At 39.8% G+C, this 20,828-nt stretch overlaps 1 protein-coding gene across 3 annotated transcripts in view; it reads right to left on the bottom strand.

Annotated features, from left to right (window-relative positions):
* SMURF2 (SMAD specific E3 ubiquitin protein ligase 2) overlaps positions 1-20,828 on the bottom strand; it is a 96,407-nt gene that overhangs the window by 31,708 nt on the left and 43,871 nt on the right. For all 3 annotated transcript variants that reach the window (XR_013347857.1, XM_077833027.1, XM_077833028.1), the window contains exons 4-9: positions 16,607-16,740; positions 14,114-14,179; positions 10,543-10,627; positions 7,837-7,920; positions 4,143-4,345; positions 28-112 (exon numbers count right to left, since the gene is read on the bottom strand). Coding sequence is in view for 2 of the 3 variants with exons in the window: in XM_077833027.1 (XP_077689153.1) it covers positions 28-112; positions 4,143-4,345; positions 7,837-7,920; positions 10,543-10,627; positions 14,114-14,179; positions 16,607-16,740 (657 nt within the window). In the remaining variant the exon portion in view is untranslated. The remainder of the gene's footprint in view (positions 1-27; positions 113-4,142; positions 4,346-7,836; positions 7,921-10,542; positions 10,628-14,113; positions 14,180-16,606; positions 16,741-20,828) is intronic.

Here is a 20,828-nt window from a genome sequence, read left to right as displayed (position 1 = left end):
ATAAAGACATGTGAGTTCTTTTCTTACCTTGGTACTCTTGGGTCATGCCATGTGCTTACACCGGTCTGAGTATGCAGGAAATAGACCTGACCTTGCTGAGTTGTCCTTTGCTCTGTTAATTGAGATAAAATAAATATAAGAACAACCAAAAAGATAGACATGCATGAAAGGAAAAAGGAAAAGAAAAAAGTAATTCAGCTCATACTACAAGGTTATAGACAAACAGCCCTGCTCAAAAGACGAGATGCTCTAAAAATGTGGTTAAACAAACAGATTTTTTACATGGAAGGGTTTCTAGGTACTGTCATTGGATTAACATGCAGAGAGCTAGGCTTCCTGACAGCAGGCTGAGCAGGTTGCATGTGGCGTCCAACTAAGAAATCCAAATCAGAGTCAATTAGCATAGTAGCAAGCCTTGAAAATTGGCAGTCTGACAGTTTTTAGATATTTGTTTTTGCGAGAGGCATGGAATGGTTTTTCTACAGTCTCAGAGTTTTGGGAAAATACTACAAATTTGTAGATATGGATAGGAGAGCAGTATCTTTTCTTTGCAGTTTACAGGAGTCTATTATGAGACAAAGGTTTCAGTTTCTTCTGGAATTGTGTCTACATCTGGGATTACATAATAAAGCCTCAACAATACTGGGATTTTATTTCCTTTAGGGCAGTGCCTAAACTCTAGAATAGCACACATTTTACAAACACTAAACTAACACATATTACATGGTTATAAACGGGAGTAAAAGTCCGATGTAGAGAGAGTCTCAGGCTTTGTCTACACTGGAACTTTGTCGGCAAAACTTTTGTCATTCAGAGGTGTTTAACACCCCCCACGAACGACAAAAGTTTTACAGACAAATAGCGTCGGTGTGAACAGCACTTTGTTGGCAGGAGCTCTCTCCTGCCAACAAAGCTGCTACCGCTCACGGGAGGTAGAAGTTGTGTGTCAGGAAGAAAGCTTTCTCCTGCCCTCAAACAGCAGCTACACCGCGTGCCTTATAGCGGCACAGCCGTAATGGCACAGCCGTAATGGCACAGCCGTGTCGCTAAAAGCTGCGTGGTGCAGACGAAGCCTAAGCGTAGTGTTATACCAGCAACTGAACAATGTGGAAACATGTCTGAAAACAGTCTTTGTACCAGCCTTCCAGAACTACCAAATGTGGTAAAGTTTCTCAAGTAGTCTAAAATAAAAGTATTCCAATATTCCCCTAAGTGTACACTAGAAAGATTAAGTCTGGATACAATATTTGACGAGAATGCAGCCTTTAAAAAAAAAAAAAGCATAAATTCAAAGCAGCTACTAAATATTCCATGTTTTACTTTAAAATGTTCCACTTCCCTAAAGAGTCAATTCAGATGTCCTTGACCCAGATATCTAGGTAATTAACAAGTTATTATCCATGACATAGGTATGTCTCTACTACCAGCTGGTAGTGTCCTATAAAAGCCTCTAGATAATGAGGAATACCACATCAAATGCAAAAACTTCCACTAAAAAGATTATATATTTAATGAGATTACAGTATTATCTCTGAGTTTAAGTGTTTTTATAGGTATTATGAGAGATGGAGTCAACTTGGCCAGCTACACTTACAATGGTGTGAGTATCTGTTCTAGCCACATGGGTAAGGGCTTGTTCAGTTGTGCCAGAAGTCTACCAATTTTAAAAACTGAAACTTCATGAAGTGCAATTAAATCTATTGTATAGCTAAAAGCACTTGATTTTAGGAAATGTTGAGGCACAAGATTTTTTTAGCAGATGACAGAACAAGGAGTAATGGTCTCAAGTTGCAGTGGGGGAGATTTAGGTTGGATATTAGGAAAAACTTTTTCACGACGAGGGTGGTGAAACACTGGAATACGTTACCTAGGGAGGTGGTGGAATCTTCTTCCCTAGAAGTTTTTAAGGTCAGGCTTGACAAAGCCCTGGCTGGGATGATTTAGTTGGGGATCGGTCCTGCTTTGAGCAGGGGGTTGGACTAGATGACCTCCTGAGGTCCCTTCCAACCCTGATATTCTATGATTCTAAGATCACATGCAGACGTTAACTACTTATGTCATCCACTATAGCTTACTTGACCAAATGTGACACGATCAAAGTGTAACAACACCACTCCACTCTTACACAGTGAAAACAAGGAAGAGTCCTTGTGGCACCTTAGAGACTAACAAATTTATCTGAGCATAAGCTTTCATGGGCTAGAACCCACTTCATCAGATGCATGGAGTGGAAAATATAGGAGCAGGTACAAATACATGAAAAGATGTGAGTTGCCTTACCAAGTGTGAAGTCAGTCTAACGAGACAATTCAGTTAAAAGTGGATCTCAAAGTGCTTTGCGGTACCATTATCCCCATTTTACAGATGGGGAAACTGAGGCACAGACTTGCCCAAGGTCATCCAGCACTCCAGTGGCAGAGCCAGGAATAGAACATAAGAATGGCCATACTGGGTCAGACCAAAGGTCCATCTAGCCCAGTATCCCGTCTTCCGACAGTGGCCAATGCCAGGTGCCCCAGATGGAAAGAACAGAACAGGTAATCACCAACTGATCCATTCCCTGTCACCCATTCCCAGCATCTGGCAAACAAAGGCTAGGGACACCATCCCCATAAATGCCAACTCCGTGGGAAAAATCACCGGCAGCCAAGCTCCCCACACCCCCATCCCCTCCTCCTCCCTCGAGCGCACTGCGTCCCTACTCCTCCCCCTCGCAGCGCTTCCCGCCCACGGCCTAACAGCTGTTTGGTGGCGCTTAGGACTTTCCTCAAGGGAGAGGGTGGAGTGGGGACGTGGCGCACTCAGGGAAGGAGGCGGTAAGGAGGCAGGGCAGGGCCTTGACTTGGGGAAAGGGGAGGTGGGGCAAGGGGGTAGAGGGGCGGGGCCGGGGGGGGCAGCACCTGCAGGGCAGAGGGGAAGTTGGAGTCTATGACCATCCCTGCCCATCCTGGCTAATAGCCATTGATGGACCTATCCTCCATGAACTTATCTAGTTATTTTTTTAACCCTGCTATAGTCTTGGCCTTCACAACATCCTCAGAACCCAGACCTTCTGAGTCCCGGCCCAATACTCTATCCACTAGGTTGAACTGCTTTAGGATGTAGTAGTGATGGCCTCCTTTTTAAATACTATGGAAACAAAGTAGGTGAACCTCTGTAAATTGTGGGGGGAAAGCCATATGATTTTTAACGAGTTCCATGATTTTCCAGCCTCTTTCTAATCAATCTTATTGTAATGTACGTTTCTACTGGCACCAGGCTTCCTCCTTTCTAGTTCTTAACTTGCAATTTATCATCCATCATCTACACACTAACGAAATATAAGGGAGGACTTTCCAAAATGCTGGTATATGGCCTGTTCCAACTCCCACTGCAGTTAGAGTTTTGCCCACATACTGAGCTCTGTGCTGCAAGATTAAAAACTGCAAGAGTTTCTCCCTCCCCTCTTAAGGCACAAATAAACCTTCCCACTTTAATTTAGGTATAGAAGGTAAGAGAATCGAATTATGCTTTTAAATTTAAATTAATCTTGATAAAGAGCTTATAAAATGTATCAAAGTCCTTTCTTTAACTTAACCACAAATCATACCTAAGTTTGCCCATTTGACCATTGAACATGTATGCTCAATTGCAGATTAATACATGTGGTACATGTCCAATCACTTAAGTGCACGCTTGTAAGAATCTACTATGGAAACAAATACATATTCTGGGAATAGCAAAAATCTTAAAGAAAAATTCAATAGCTCCAAATGCAGTTACCATTTTTGTCTGCCCTTCACTAATGGTTTCCATTTGGCACATTTCTTCACCTAATTGTGAAACAGTGCAGGGAAGTATTTATTTCCCATTTATAGAAATGTCACTAAATTGTCCAGAGAACAAACACAGGAACAATGGAATGAGAAAATGTGCTCCATCCTCCCTCACAGAATTTTTGACTGCTTTACAATAAGCCTATCATCTGAAGTCCAATCTTAAATTTAAGACTTTGTGCAGACCCCAGACAGATCAGCATTTTAAACCAGTTATCAAAGAAAGAGGATCAAAAAAAGTTACAAAGAGCAGGGGAAGAGGGAACCCCATTTACCTAATTTCTTAAAGGACTGGAATAATGTCACGCTATTTTTTAACTCACATACCGTATCCCTCAGGCAGGTCAGGAGGAGTATGTAAATGTGTTCTGCTCATGTAATTCCTGTGTCTTTGAGACCTGACTCTTCTTTCTGCCAGTCTGGGATCTGATGACTGTCCACATGTCGCACCATTTGTTCCTGTAATTGGGGTGTTCTCATCCACAAAGCAGCTCAGAGGTCTGCCTGGACTAGAATATTCAGATGCTGGTCTGTTGAGAGGTAATGAGATAAGGTTACTGCCTTTTGTAACCAAGGAAATTATTCTCTCCAACCACGTCTATCCTTTATGAAACAACATTTACATACAATAGATAAAAGCATCAGTCACTAAAAGTGCAGGAAATAGTCACTCATGTTTAAGTCTTAATTTCATAAAACAGGTGAGAAATGTTCAGGTATCCGCTGTGTCAAAGACTGCTTTGATAAGGCAGCAAACTATTCTTTTGTATGTAGACTTTGCTAAGCTAGTCATACATTTGTCCAGTGTCCTCTACATGGGTTACATCTGAAGACCATTTGAAAACATTAGTTAGTGCAGAATGTAGCAATCCACTAGCTTAGCAGCGCTTCTTGCTGGAAGCACGTTATGCCTGTGCTCTCTGATAAGCACTGGCTGTCAACTAGCTTCCAGATGCAACTCAGGGCATTCATTTTAGCTCAAATTATTATGGGTTCTGCCTACCTTAAAGACTGCTGCTCTCTGCTGCGGCAGCAGTCTAGATCATGTGAAGCACTTGATTTAGCACCTCGCCACACACTTTAAAAAAAAAGGGGGAGGAACGGGGGCTGGCAGTACGGTATTTTTAGTGAGGGGCCTGAAGCTCTGGAACTTTCACCCTTGGTCAGACATCACTTGAGCATCTCCATAATGCTTAGGAGCCCTTGTCATAAACCAGGACCCCCACTGCAATAGGCACTGTTCAGACACCAAACAAAAAAAGACAGTCCATGTCCCAAGGGGCTTACAATCTAATTATAAGACAAGAGACAACAGATGGATAGATACGCACAAGTAAACAATAGGACAATATTAGTCAGAACAATAGGCAGCAGTCCACGCACATTAGCAGCTTAACTATTGTCAAGTATTTTGTAGGAATCATGACAAAAGATTTTTCAGGTGGGATTTAAAAGTGGATAATGAGATAGCTATGTTGATGTTAATGGGGTGCTCCTCCCAAGTGCATGGGTAACACAAGTGTCTATTTGAAAATAAGTGGGCAATGGAGGTTGAAATCCTGGGCTGACAGGAGGTGAGCACTGACAGCTTGATAGCAAATGAATGATGACAGGTAGGGTGAGCATTGACTATGATGGGCCTTAAAAGTAAATACAAGCAGCTTATGTTTGATACAATAGAGAAGGGGGAGCCAGTGAAGGGATTCAAAGAGAAGGGCGACATAATAAAAGCAACAAGCTAGGAAAATGATCTTTGCAGCAGCATTCTGAACAGATATGAGTGGGGCAAGATTGCATTTGTCAAGGCCAGAAAGAAGGATATTGCAGTAAGAGAGACGCAAGATGACGAGGGCTTGTATGAAAGTTTTAGCTGTGTGAATGGATAGAAAAGGCCATAACTTACTGGTGTTATGCAGAACAACAATCAGTGAGATTTAGACATAGCATGGATGTGAGGACCTAGACAGAGATCTGGGTCGCAGAGGGTGCCTTGTTACAAGCCCAGGGAGTGACAGGCAGGATGCTGGTGTTGTCCACTGTGATCGAGAAAGGAGGTGGCAGGGAGGACTTTGGGGGTGGGGGAAATTAGGAGCTCTGTTTTAGCCATGTTTAGCTTGAGCTGGCAGCTCGACATCCACAAGGTGATGTCAGAGACACAGGCCCAGATTTTAGTTTGGAGAGAAGGAGACAGTTCCAGAGAAGAGATGTAGATCTGGGAGTCATCAGCATAGAGATGAAGGTTGAGTTTGTGTTTGTGGATGAGATTACCCAGAGACAAAAAAAGTGTAAAGCAAGAAGACGATGACCTCCGAACGACCACAGAAAGTTGGAGGGAGGATTAGAAGGATCCTCCAAAAGGACACGCTGAAGGAGTAATTAGAGAGATAGGAGAATCAGAAGAGGTCGGAGTCAAGGAAACCAAAGCAGTACAGAGTTCAAGAAAAGCATGGTAAACTGTGTCAAAGGTGGCTGACAAGTCGAGGAGGATGGAGTGGCGGTTCTGAGCTTTAGCTAAGAAGGAGGACATTAAAGGCTTTGTCGAGAGTGGTTTCAGCTGAATGCAAGGGATAGAAGACAGAACGGAAAGGGTCTAGAATGGAATTGGAGGAGAGGAACTCCAGGCAAGAATTGTAAACAGCATGTTCAATGAGCTTAGAGATGAAAGGGAGAAGGAAGACAGGGTGGTAGCTGGAGAGGCAAAGTGAGGCCAAGGATACATATTTTTTTTTTTAAGATGGGAGAGATGTTTGTCGGGGCTGGGGGGGGAGGGAAGAGCCAGAGGACAGTGAGAGGGTAAGGAGAAGAGCACGACAGAAGTGGATGCAAAAAAGAGATCAGGAGATGGGATGGGGTCACTGGGGTAAGTGGAGGGATTAGAGCATATGGAACTTCAGGGTATCCTACAAGACTTGTCTGTCCGTCCCCCATTATGTTTTGAGAAGGGTGTCAGATGAGGATAGTGTAAATGGGACAAGTGAGGTAGAAATTGTTGGTCCTGATTGTTTGGGTTGGTGAAGAAGAGTTATAAACATTATGGGTTCATACAATGATCCTTCACAGAACCTCCAATAAAAAGAAAAGGAGTTGCGGCACCTTAGAGACTAACAAATTTATCTGAGCATAAGCTTTCGTGAGCTACAGCTCACTTCATCGGATGCAGGTGCCACAAGTACTCCTTTTCTTTTTGCGAATACAGACTAACACGGCTGCTACTCTAGAACCTCCAATGTGTCAAATGGGGATCCATATAGGCACAACAGTCTACCCACACATTCCACAGTACAAAACTAGGGACACATTTGTGTGTCTAGACCTTAGGATAGACATTTTTATATAATCAAGAAAATATAAATTCATAAATAAAATTATTAAATAGCCAGTACTTTCAATTGAGAAATGCAGGCATATAGTAGAACTGAAAGTTTAACAGTGCAGGTCATTTGCTCATCTATTCCTTATGCACAGTGAATTTTCCAAAGGATAAGGGCTATTGAGGAAGGAAGAGAAGACACAGAGGGTCTGCAAAAAGCTCCAGAATAAAATGCACAGAGACTATTTACGGCTTAGATAATAGCAGAAGTCCACTTGGTTTGAGGAAATGAAGGTTGACAGATTTGACTGCTATTGTAACTGGAGCTGACTATACTGATTTCAAAAACTGGTTACATATTTGTAACAATCAGCTTAAGAGTTCTGACCCATATAGTTATAGCATATCTGCAGACATTTGTCAACCAGTCAGAATCCCTTTTTCATAAAGCCCACTGTGTAAAGACTAGCATTCTTCGGGTTCCACAGTGATGAAATCCACCAAAAAATCAGTGATATGAAGACCAGTACAGAGAAATCTAACTGGAATGATTCCTGTGATTAAGCAGGAGGGGGGAGAATATATCCCATCTGGGGCCTGATTTTCAGGGATTGCTGAGCACATACTCTTGAGCCCAATGGGAGCTGTGGGTGCTCAGTACTTTCAATCAGTAGGTGAACACCACTGTAGGCCTGGCTTATAATTTCTTACCGTGTTGGTCGTTCCCACTGAGTTGTCCGTGTAATGTGATTTAAATACTGGATCCTTCCAGAGGCAGTTCTCCGCTCCTCCCAACTAGAATTCGGACATTGAGAGATAAGGCAATGAGTGATATTTCCAGGAAACCAGGGCACAAAAATGTTTCTAACACAACAGCCAACTCAGGAACACATCATCTGTTATCAATCATAGTAGCTGAACAGTGAAAGCTCAACTCTCAGAATTAATAAAATGCTTTCTTCTTGAAGCCAGACAAATCATTAACAATGTTGTGCCTTCACATTCAGTAACTATTCAAATTGAAATTAACTTCAAATACTCCAAAAGTTTCCTAATAAAAGTATTTCATGTTTGATGATATGCTCAGTTTTTTATTATTTGGCAACTGCTTCCAATAAACTCTGTTGTTTCAATATAATTTCTATTAAATATGGTGGATTAACATAATTTATCTATACTTATTAAAAATGAAAGATCCTGTAAACAGACTTATCTCATGTAAACTAAAACATTACTCCTAATGTCATAGCTAAAAAGCTTGTTGCAAGATATTTTCTCTTCACCTTTTCCTCTGAAATATATAAATTCCTTAAAATTCTGTTCAACCACTGCTAATGATTTAGGCATCTGTTACAAATGCTGGGCAGCAAGTTAATGTGAAGCACCAGAAGTTCTCTGGTGCAATCAACTTCTCTTTTTGTGATAACAAAAATGCAATCATGCACAGTATCTTTTTTGCACCAATTTCCTTTGATAAAAATTACTACTGTAAAAACTGTGTTATCCGGAAAGCTCCATAAACCGGCATTTCTAATCTTCATAGAAAGTCCGGTTTATAGTCTGGTTGGTGCTGGATCGGCAGGCTCCCTACCTAGCTCTGCGTGGCTCCCTGGAAGCGACGACCTGTTCCTGCTGCTTCTAGGGGGAGGCGTGGCTAGAGGGCTCTGTGCGCTGCCTCCACCCACAGGTGCCGTCCCCGCAGCTCCCATGGCAGAGCAGGGGCAGTGTACAGAGCTGCCTAGCAGCGCCTTCACCTAGGGACAGGTCGTTGCTTGCAGGGAGCCACTAGAGGTGAGCGCCTCCTGGATGCAGCACCCTGAAACTCCTCCTGTGCCCCAACTCCCTGCCCCGAGCCCCTTCCCAGAACCCTAACTCCCCTCCCAGAACCCATGCTCTGCACCCCATCCCGTGCCGTGCCCCAACTCTGCACTCCCTCCCATGGCCCAACCCCCAGCTCTGCACCCCCACCCCCTTCTTAGTTAACTGGAATTTTTCACTTACAGGCACTCCCCCATTTCCCCAACATGTCGGATAAAAAAGCTTTTACTGTATTTGTCCTTAAGTTACAGGACTTTTCTATTTTATTTTTCCATTAAAAATTCTCTCAAAGGTTTAGACTAGCTCTGCATTTATACCATTAACTAAGAAATATTTAGAAGGGAAATATTTAACAGTGACTTACATACCTTTTTAGAATTTTCTTAAAACTTCTTCAGACTCTGAAGCAACACTACAATGTGGTTTATCACTTACAAGCGATAACTGATTTTTCAATGAAAATTGAAACTATCTCCTGTCTCTCCCTGCCAAGACTCACATTCAGAATTCTGTCTTTCCTCTGCTATGCTGATGCTAGCCGAAGCACCTAAAACAGAACACTTTTCTGAACTCCCCAAACTGTTTTAGGTATTGATCTCATCAGTTTTCATAAAGGAAAAAATATCCTGAATCCAGCCTTTGGCAGGTAAGTACAGCAAGAACTTAGTCTCCACGACCTTGAACAATACTGTTTTCTTGATTTACAAGCGAGAAGAAGAGAGACCCATTTTTACAATACTCTATCCTCTCTACAGCTCTGTAGAAGACATTTTGGGCATGCTCTCACATTACACAGGGTACAAAATTAGGGCACTGGGTCCGCTTAGATTATCTTGTGGCTGAAGCAGGGCTGTTCAAGAATGTTAGTTATCACTTAGATTTACATTATATTCATGTAAGTCAATTATCTGTTCTAGAATTCTTAAACCAGATGTGGGTTCTTGAGTATATACTTTCATTCATTCACTGATATAACATGCTCTCCTCCTGCCCTCCAAATGGGCAAACAGATCGACAATGCTCAAACTATTAGGGCAGGTCTACACTACGGCAGTGATCGACGCTCTGCAATCAATCCACCGGCAGTCAATTTAGCGGTGGCACTCGTTAGCAATCATTCTGAGTAAGGCTATGTCTACACTACCACGGTAAGTCAACCTATGCAATGCAACTCCAGCCACATGAATAACATAGCTGGAGTTGACGTACCTTAGATCAAGTTACCGCGGGGTCTACGCTGCAGGGGAGTGGGGGGGTCAACGGGAGAAACTCTCCCGTCGACTTACCTTACTCTTCTCGTTAGGGGTAGAGTATAGAGATCAACTGGAGAGTAATTTTCAGTCGATTTGGCGGGTCTTTACTAGACCCGCTGAATCAACCACTGGTGGATCAAACTCAGAGCATCGAGCCTGGCTGTACTGTAGACATAACTGTAGAAGGTACTTACTTAGGCTAAGTCAGTAACTGGCACGTCTCTAGCTTCTAAATTAAAACTCCGATAGGTTTACAAATATTTAAAAAACAAATTTGTCTATTTTTACTTTGATGTTTCATCACTTTAAAGGTTAAAAAGTAAAGTGAGTATAGGTGTTAGCTTACCCATCTGGTAAATCATTGTCAAATAAACGACTGCAATCCACAACTTGTCCTCCTGTGCCTATTCGGTCTCTGGATTGAAGACTTACTATTAAAATATTAAAAGGCAATTATTAAAGATACTGCAACAGAATCCAAATCACAATTACGTTTGGAAGGGAAGGTACAACTTAGAGGAGGGCTAAGTTAAACTGTTTTCTGAATTTTATCTTCCTCCCCAAATAGCTAATAAAGGTTAAGCAGAGACAATATGTGGCTCCATACAGCTAAATCTCTGCATGCTGCTTTGAAAAACCCATCTTTTAGGAATAAAAGTGTAATTCAAAGTGGGAAGAAAAGATAAATCTGAAATTGCAATTAATTTTTATCTTCCCTAGGCAAAGCTTAAAACTGTACAACTGGTCTGGTGACAACAAAGTGGCTGATCCCATGCAGAATGACTAGGATAGCAAGTGGAATGGCGCAATGCCAGTGTCAGACTTCAACTAGAAACTGAAAAGGAACACTTCTAATGGAAAGCAGCAACCAAGACTGGGCCTGTTAAGTGGTCTGAAAATGCAATTTTCACGAAGGTTTAATTTTTTCCTAGTAACCATGAATGAGGATGAAAATTCAACACAAAAAAAGGTAACACACAAAACAGGCAAAGTTTAAATGTTATGAGCACTATACCTTTTGGTTATTAGGGATCTATGTAAACTAACATTCAAGTATCAGTGATATACAACTTAAATATGTTTAAATCTACTTCAAAAGCATTTATCAGAACAGTAGTCTTATTACTCACAGTAAAAAATTTATAAACAAACTAAAACTGTATTACATGCTACAGTCTTAAACATTTTAAAACGTTGTTTTTAGGCCAGAAGCTTTTTCACTGAAGTTATGAAATCACAGGTTTTGTGGACAATTTTCGTTCCTGACATTGCAATGTATAAAAATATCTGAACACTCAGGTTGCATTTTATTTATTTTGTTGTTGTTAAAGAGATTAGTCAAGCATGAAACCAAATACATGATTGTTTTCTGTTGGCTGTGTGACATGAATGCACCTTTTCATCTCAGGACACCTGCATTCAAATCTTGTTCACAAAATGAAGCAAAAATAAGTTTAATGGCCTCAATCTAGACCCAAATGGACATTTGCCCATATCATAAAACCACAAGACAATTTAACATTATTGGCAACCTCTGAAAAGGAGAGGCCCAGTTCTGAACCAAAAGGTGTGTTGAAGTTCAGGATTTTGGGACACTAGCTGAACTACACAAGAAGTCTTGCAGTATCTGTGTGCATTAACCTCATTTCTAGCCAGTATTAATGCCTAACCTTTTATGAGTGTGGTCTTTATTAGAGAGAAATATAGACAGCCTTTAATTTCTTTAGAGAGCAAGGAAATGCTTGATTTACTCTATTCTGCAACAACCCCACACATTACAAGTTCATGTTGTTGCATGTAGGCAAGCAATACACACAGACAAAAACGAAACTAAACAATTGCCTCCTCTTTGCCTATGTAAGGACCAAAATTAGTGGACGGCTTTATTTTGTAATGAGTAAGGACTCATTTTTCTGCACCGCCACATCAGAAGTAAAATCATGGCACAGAGGAGAGCTGCAAGATTAAGGCACAGTTCAGGTACCCTTTGTATCCACTACCCAAAAGCATCACCCTTCTTTTACCCCCTTTAAAGGTAACCGCAGGCAAGATTCCCCCTGTTCTCTGCCCTCAGTTATAAGGCATTCACCAGGGAATCCCTAGATTTTTATCCATAAGGCATACATCAAGGTGTCCCTCTTTTCCTAGACTATCAATTGCTGAAGACACCAATTATATTGAAATAGAATAATTTACCTTTCAATTTTACCCCATCCTTTAATTCAGGCTATTTCACCCCTGTTACAAAGCTAACTCCATTTCCAACTCATTTTAACTACAATTTATTTTGATTCAAAAAATCTCTCTACTCTTTAACTATCATACCAGAAGTACCTAGTTTTACCTGGACCCATTCACCCAGAAACAAAATTGTATTAGTGAAGAAAAATTTAAGGAGATTAACAATGAATTTTCAACAGAAACAAGGTAGGAGCCTCTGGAATCTTGCAGAGTATCCGTCAAGTTAAAGGCAGCACTGACTGAACTTTAAAAATGCCTTGTGTCTTAACAGCTCGAAACAACATACAGATACTGTTCTTACAGGGGGAAGTAGCAATGGCTCCAATGTAACACACTTTATAACTTCACAAGCTCAGGGAAGAGATGAACGCTACTTTCAAGCACGTTTCAGTCGGTAGCTATGGATATTTCACCAGCACCAAGGGAGTTGCTACAAGTATCTGTTTTATCATCATTACTGTTTAGCCTGAACCTCCATGGAAAACTGATATGTCAGCATGGACTGAAGCATTAATAATGTGTTAATGATACCGACATATCTCTCACCATTGATCCTATTACATCACCTCTGTCTTGATGTTACCTTACTACCTCACAAAGACTGCAGACCGGAGGCAAAACAGCTGGTTAAAATTTAGCTAAGATAAAGCAGTGGTGTCAATGGACAGAGTATTTTGAGGAGGGTAACAAACATCCGGAAACCCTCACTTGCTGCCTGGCTGCTTTGTCTATTGGTAGAGATCCCTGGCAGGGTGGATCAGGTACACGACTTGGAGGTTTTATAACCAGGAGCTGAACACGGAGACCCAAATCTTTTTTCCCCATCTCTGAAATATTCATAGACTACAGCTCCCCCACAGAAATACAGACCCCATCACAGTGATCCACAGTGTGGTGACTTCCAGGCTGAACTATTGCAATGTGCTCTACTCAGGGCTGCCTTTTAAACTTCCTATGACTGAAATTCAGAATGCAGCAAAAGAAGAATATTTACTTAAATGTGTGGCTGCTTATTTTCCAATGAGTCTGCTTCAGGGAGTTATTTATGGTGTTTAAAACCTTAAATAATTTAGGAACAAAGTACCTGAATCACACAGCACAGCAGCTGAGATTGAAGCAAGACCATTTTAAAAAGCGCCATAAAAATAAAAGATATATTAGGGAAGTTATCCCAAAGAAGAACTCACTCCAGTTATAGCAAAACTCCTTGTCAGGCATCCACTCTTAGGCAAAACCTAGAGAAAATATGTCTTGCATGGTGCCGTGAAGCAAGGTCAGCAATTTCAGCTTTGCTGGGTTTTCAGGGGAAGTTAGCCCCAGAGTTCACCTGTCACCTCCTTCACAGCAAAGTTCAAGGCAGTTTTCTCTTAATGTGTTTTATACAACTTTTATACTAGTATTATTGTAGTCTGGTTTGCCTCAGTTCAGCACTACTTTGCTTTCTTGGACCTTGTTATTTCTCTCTATAACTCTGTGCATGAGCTTGATTGTGCACACACACACACACACACACACACACACTTTGTTATTCAGGAGCCATTGCCAAAGGCCTCTGGCAATCAAATTTAAAAGAATTATTATTGTTACTCTAGTCCAGAAAACACCAATCTAGAAGCTGATAGTACAATTCAAGACAAAGTTCCAATTGAATTAAAAAAAAAAAAATCCACACTTACCTACTATCTGTCCTCTAACTGTATCATTGTCATTTGGCCCAAGTTTGCATAGATCCAACCTCTGATCTATAAAATCAGGAAATATCTAGTGTTAACTACATAATATTTTGCTGTTTTTAAGGAGCATTGTGAATTACCATAAAAACAAGATCTGGGCTACCTTAAAATTGCTAGAATTCAGAAAGGGGAAAAAACAAAATTCTTAAGACAGCACATTTAATTTTCATGCTTCTAAAATTGAAAGTAAAACTTAAAGTAAAAAAACCCATTTAATTCCTTTTTTAAATTTTAAACTGTTCTGACCCACTTCAAAGTTCTTTCCTCTTCACAATTCTTACTTTCCTCCTGCTGTCTCATTTAACACAGGAGATTGTGCTGTCAGACTGGACTGGTCACATGTATTAAAAACTAACTTGGTTGCTCCCTACATTGGGTTAACAACCACCACCATAACTCACTGTCCTCATGGCATCTGATATTAGTACAAGTGAGACGTTAACACAGACACAGCTAATCTGGACCATCAATCAAATGAGCATGTAGTCGACACTAAACAGCAAGAAATCCAAGCAATTAAGCAAAATGCAATGTGTTGAACCACTGAGACAACTACAAACAGCTTGAAATTAGAGATTCAGTTGCTTCTTCATCTTCAAGAATCCAATTTTTTGAAGGGAGACTAGAATACTTCCTGGGAAAAAAAGTCTGACTGGCCCAGCCAGGTAAGTACAACTTTTTCAATCAAGAGCGGTTTGTCAACCTTTGTTCAGTGGCAGGCATGCCTTATGATTGATCAACTACTGTTCTCTTACCAGTTTCAGTGGCGTCCGTGTTAATTAGCATAATGAGAAAAAGGCATCGTACAACTTTTATTAACATTCTCTTAAAACGGTAAGTCTGCACCATTGTAAAAGTTTGCTGTAAACTTTTAACATTTAGGCACACGCTACACAGGTAGAAATTTAAGTTGCAGTAATTCTAAACTACAGAACTCTAATTTCAAATTACAGCTACCCTTCATGCACCTTTTTTAAGTACAATTTATTAAAACAAAAACAAGTTAAACACTTGGAATCCAAACAGTACAATTCTAAAAAGCGTTATATCTTTGAAGGCAATAAAGGCAGTGACTGCAATTCGTCTTCCTTTACAGCTCTGATATAGGAAGTTTAATTTGGGCAATTAGCACCAGAAGCACCAAACTATGCCACAACAAAGTTAAGAAAGGGACACTTGAGATTCTAAGACCTAGAAGCTGAACTACCTTTTGAGTGGTCTCATCTGAAACAAGTTATCTTAAAGATTCTAACTATGTAATTTCATCCACCTCCAACAAACTTTTGTTGCACTGGGACATAGAAAAAATCTTGTCAACTTTCAGTGCAAAGATACCACTAATGTACATAAATAGCGGAGAGAGAACATGGTATAAAGTGAGTAATGCTGGTACGAGGACTATTTTTCCTCTGTTTTTCATTACAACAGGGAATGGTTAGAATATCAAATTATATGTTTGCAATACATGAAGTTAAACCTTCCAAATAAGGATATGTTGACTATTGGTTAAATAAAGCCAACAACTCTAATAGCATCCCAGTATAAGTTTGTGCAAATATGAAAGTAAGATATGTGACAAGACAGAGAGGGTTATACTTCTGATAATTGCTCAGTCATAAGGCATACCAAGTTTAGGACTGGACCAGTTTTCATTCATGAAATTGCTGAAGTCCAAGGAGGTCATAAAGTAAATAGGCTTAGGCTGTGGCTACACTGCAGCCTATGTCAGCATAACGCATGTCGCTTAGGCATGTGTGTGTGTGTGTGTCGGAGGGGGGAACAAAAAAACAAAAAACCTATCCCCCACAGCGACCTAAGTTACATTGACGTAAGTGTTCATGTGCACAGCTTCTCCTACCAATATAGCTTCTGCTGCACAGGGAGGTGGTTTTATTATGCTGATGGGAGAGAGCTCTCCTGTCGGCATAGAGTGTCTTCACCAGATGTGCTGAAGTGGCGCAGCTATAATGGTACAGCTATGCCACTACAGTGCTGTATGTATAGACATTGCCTTAGTCATGGGTTTTTCAGCCGGCCAGCCAATTGCAATATTGTTTCCTAGGTAAGGAAAATATGCTGAACTTAAGGCAGTGGTTCTCAGCCTTCTGTTTCCAGACTACATATTACAACAGAAAGTTTCAAAACTCCCTCCACTCTAGACACAAAAGGGCAGGAGAGGGAGTTTTGAAACTTTCTGTTGTAATACGTAGTCTGGAAACAGAAGGCTGAAAACCACTGCCTTAAGTTCAGCATATTTTCCTTACCTAGGAAAAAATATTGCAAGTGGCTGGCCGGCTGAAAATACAGGGCTTTAAAAAGGGCAAAACAAAAACAAAACATTCACATATACACAAAGCTGCCACTTAATTTTTTTTTAAAACTCTTTGCAAAAGTGCTCTAAAACAGAGACAAAATATTAGCACTTAGTCTACTTACAACCAGTGTCTTTAAGGCGGTTGATTGCATTTGAAAGAAGTCTCACACAACCCAGAAAACCAGCTCCTTGTTTTTTATGGATTTTCTTGTGGTTCCATACACTTATCGTTATTGAATCTGACTTCCCAATATATCTGAAAAGGGCAAAAATAAATAGCATTACAAAGTTACACATTGATAAAATAGCAAGGGTCTTAAGAAATCTAAATGGGTGTAATTTAAGCGACATGGAGGCCCAGAAGGAGGTGGTAAATTGCACTGGTTTAGACTTGCCTCTGACCCAGTATCTCTTACAAAAGACTGCACAATACTTTGGTTCAGACCTGCTGGATCCCTTGCAGTGTGAAATACATGGCATCTACAGAGCTACAAAAACACTTTGCTGCGTACTTTGCAAAATCCAGATGAATATTTCTCAAATTTTAGAAAATCTGAACACTGAAAGGGTTTGTTGTTGGTTGGTCAGTTGGTTGTTTTTAATTCACTTCTAAGAAGCATTTTATTTGCAAACCAATTTTTACAGGAAGCAATTTTGAAAGAACCTTTCCAAGTATTTTGGATATATCAAGCTATTGCCAACCCCCTCTGGCTAGACAGTGACAATATGTCAAAGTGAGAATGACTGGTATCTAATTGTTTAGTTACTTCTATCATGGGCAATATAAACTTAAGAATTATGGTCCAGATCCTGAGAGGTGCGCCATTCCAAGTTCACAGATTCTGGCCTTGTTTAGATTATTACCAACTAATTTTGAACAAAAAGAAAATCAATTCAGCCATCTAGATACTACCACCACTTGCTAAGTACACCCTCCCACATTCATTCTAGTTTGTATTATCTTCTTATCTAAAAAGAGTTCTTAATGCAGTAGGTCATAAAGTTTAAATGATACTGTCAAGGCTGGCAGACCAAAAATTGGACCTACCTGTTGGGATTTAAATTGCAGCTGTACTCAAGTAAGTGTTCATGTAACGCTTTCCCCCTGCTTCTTTCTTGTATGCAGGCCTTCAGAGCAGGATTCTTGGAGATTTCACTTTACTGCCTGCATACAAGAACAGAGCAGAGCAGGGAAGAGCGTTACTGTAGTTGCATACCTGTGAGTATGGGGAGGGTGGGGGGGTGGGGGGTGTTGGGAGAAACAAAAAAAAAAAACAACAACAAAAAACAGGAAAAACTACATCCTAGATTTTTTAAATATATTAGGGTTAAAACTTTTTATTTATTCATTTGAAGTGAAGTTATCAGAAGACCACCAAATGTAACTCTGAAGGGAGGTCAGATTTTTGGCCTATCAACCTTGACAATGCCAACTTAAGAACTGTATTGGAGGCAGAAAAGCACAGGAGAAATACAGAAGGGAAGACCAGAATTCACTTGCACAATATTAGTTGTAATAGTTTACAAAAATAAGTATATGAAATATAGTGTATTCTTAAAATAGATTCCTGTGAGAACTAGTTATAAGCACTGAAGAATAAAAAAAATCGAGCCTTTTATTTTCCAGTATTTCCTTGTTGCTTTTAAGAAGGACAAAAAATGTCAAATAAAACTTCAAATCTATCTTGAAAACTGATTAAGTAAAAATACATATTCCAATACTTTTTATGAGTTTTTATGGCTCAGAAGTAACTAATAAGTCCTCCATAGAAGGCAGGTAAGAGCTTCACTACTACTTACCAATTTAGCTTCTGAATTTTGCACCAGAAAAATCCAGTCCCAGTATTTTGTAAGGGGAGGAAACAATTCAACTTATACTTACTAAAGAAAGATGTTTTTTCCTCCTTTGGAAAAAACGCTTCCTATAAACTCTAGTGGACCTTGTTGGAAAAAATGCTTAATCTCTTTTATTATGTAAATTGAGGCAGAGAAAAATTATAGTGGTATTTAAGGACTGAGCTGACATTTTCAGTCCATTGTTGGGACAGTAGTTACATTTGTTTCACATCAACTTGCAATAAAAAAAATCAAACATAAAACCCTAGCTAGGAATTTTGTTTATTTAAAAAAAAGTTCAAAATCTTAAAACAAAGAAGTTAAACTCTGCTTCTTCACATAACAAATCAATTTCTCTCTCTTCTCCCATAATATTCCAGTGTATCCAAATCCTAAGAGTTTCCTCATTTCCCGCCCCCATACCCATCCTCAATATCTACATCATGGCCTCCAATGCTTGCAATGGAGACCATATGAAAGATACTAGTGAAGAGATATAGTTCAGATAAGCAAGATACCCAGAAGTTAGCAATCTTAACCCTTCTATATCTCAAGTCTGCAAACTAGGATTTTGCATAAGAATAGGGTTTTATGAAATATTCTGGAAACAAGCTATTTTCAGTATTTCAATACTTCCACCTCTAAACAAAATTAGGTAAATTAGAGCTTAAATTAAATTAAATTTTTTGTAACCTCAAAAAGGTTCAAGTCAAGTTTTAGACAAAGGGTTAGCTCTTATTTTAGATGAATTATTTCACCAAGGTCAATAGGTAGTATTTCCTTCAGAGCCGATCCATTTTGCACCATCATCATCCAGAAGGGTTGCTGTCAAGTGACTTGCCTACTATTGTGATGCTAGGGCAAAGCACACTTTCTTTGCAAAACTGGGAGAGGAAAGCAGGAAGAAAAGGGTGGGGTGGGGGGGAAATCTTTCCTTCCTGAAAAAGCACCTCTGATCAGACCAGATGTGTTGTCTCCAGAAAAGCAAAGAAAATGTAGCACAGAACTGGAAGCCAGGAAATCCCAATTTCTAATCCCTGCTCTGACAGACTCCTTTTGTTGCTTTGGACAAGTCATTCACTTTCCCTCAGTATTCCCATTTATTAAAAAAACTGATAATACTTCATAGCAGTGGTGCTAGGTTTAGATAACGTTTATATGCTTTGAACATATAAAGCTCAGTAAAAGTGCCAAATATGATTTTTCAGGCTTTGGGAAAAGCATGAGCAATAAGGAAAACACAAAAAGATGGAAAATAAGGGAGAAAAGGGAACACGACTTAGGACAAGCATGGTATTTTTTATTGACATTTAACTACATCCAAAAAGCATCTCTTTGGCAATTTCTTTTTGGAAGGGGTCCCAGATTTTCCCCCTACCACACACCCAGCTAGATTAAGGAATTTAATCATTTATGAAATTCAACTGCTTCCTCTCATGTTAAAATCTGAATTAAGGAGCACATATAGCAAAAAGTACTATTGGTCCTCACAGTACTGCAAAAGCCTGGGGGGGGGGGCGGAGAGGGGGGAGAGTCTTATACAGGACAGAAACTACACGTGTATTGGGCTGAATCAGACTTAAGGAATGTGGGTTCCCTTAAAATTTGCAACCTAATTCAAATACAGTTTCACAAATACATAACAGATTCCTCTCACTATACACTCAGATGCAGTATCATTAAAACGCCTGTTAGTGTTAATTTGTTATGCAAAAGGTCCTAAACTTGGCGTTCAGACGACACATCGTAGCCAAGAGACAATGTTATTGGACATCAGACTATTACAATTATAAAAAAAACCCTCTTTAAGTAACTAAATATTTTATAGTAGAAAATTAAAATAATGCTGTATTTAATTACGTCAGTCCTAAAAATTCTACATATTTGCACCTTCCTCTGGTTGATTTCCACAGAAGACACTAAGTGCGCATTTTGTCATTGAGATACCATCTGTTATCCTTGGCGTGCATACTATTTCCTGTAACAGCACAAGTGTCATAAGTCACAGACTAGCGTTCCCATGCAATGGTGTGTTGTTAGGGTAAACATTATGATGCCTTTAAAATCTACTGTATTATTATTTTCAGAAGAGGTCGGAAAGGCAAATAATCTCATAGATCACAGGGATTAATCATCATCCTTTTTGGCAGTGGGCTACTTACTATTCTTACTATGACATTTTTCTAGACTTTCTGCAAAGGAAAATATTACTGTATTTTAACATCTGCTTGGGTTGCAGAGCTAAGAACCGGTATTAGTTAAATCAAAGTAAGAATTCAAAATATATTTAAATCACATTCAGATTAATATATTCTACAGTGTCAAAATCGTTTAATCAATTCAAGGCTCCTTCAGAGGACAATCATGTGGACAGCATTCTGGGGTTTAAGATACTTCTAACTGCCAAGCTAGACAACTTGGAGCTGAGAATATGTACATTTGAAAACGCTGTCAGGAGAGTACACAGAGCTCTGATTTTTTATTATTTTTAATGTAAATAATTTTAAC

The sequence above is a fragment of the Eretmochelys imbricata genome, chromosome 14 (assembly GCF_965152235.1).
Source record: "Eretmochelys imbricata isolate rEreImb1 chromosome 14, rEreImb1.hap1, whole genome shotgun sequence".
NCBI lineage: Eukaryota > Metazoa > Chordata > Testudines > Cheloniidae > Eretmochelys > Eretmochelys imbricata.
Note: the sequence above shows the minus strand (reverse complement) of the source record. Positions and strands in the feature narration are given on the sequence as shown.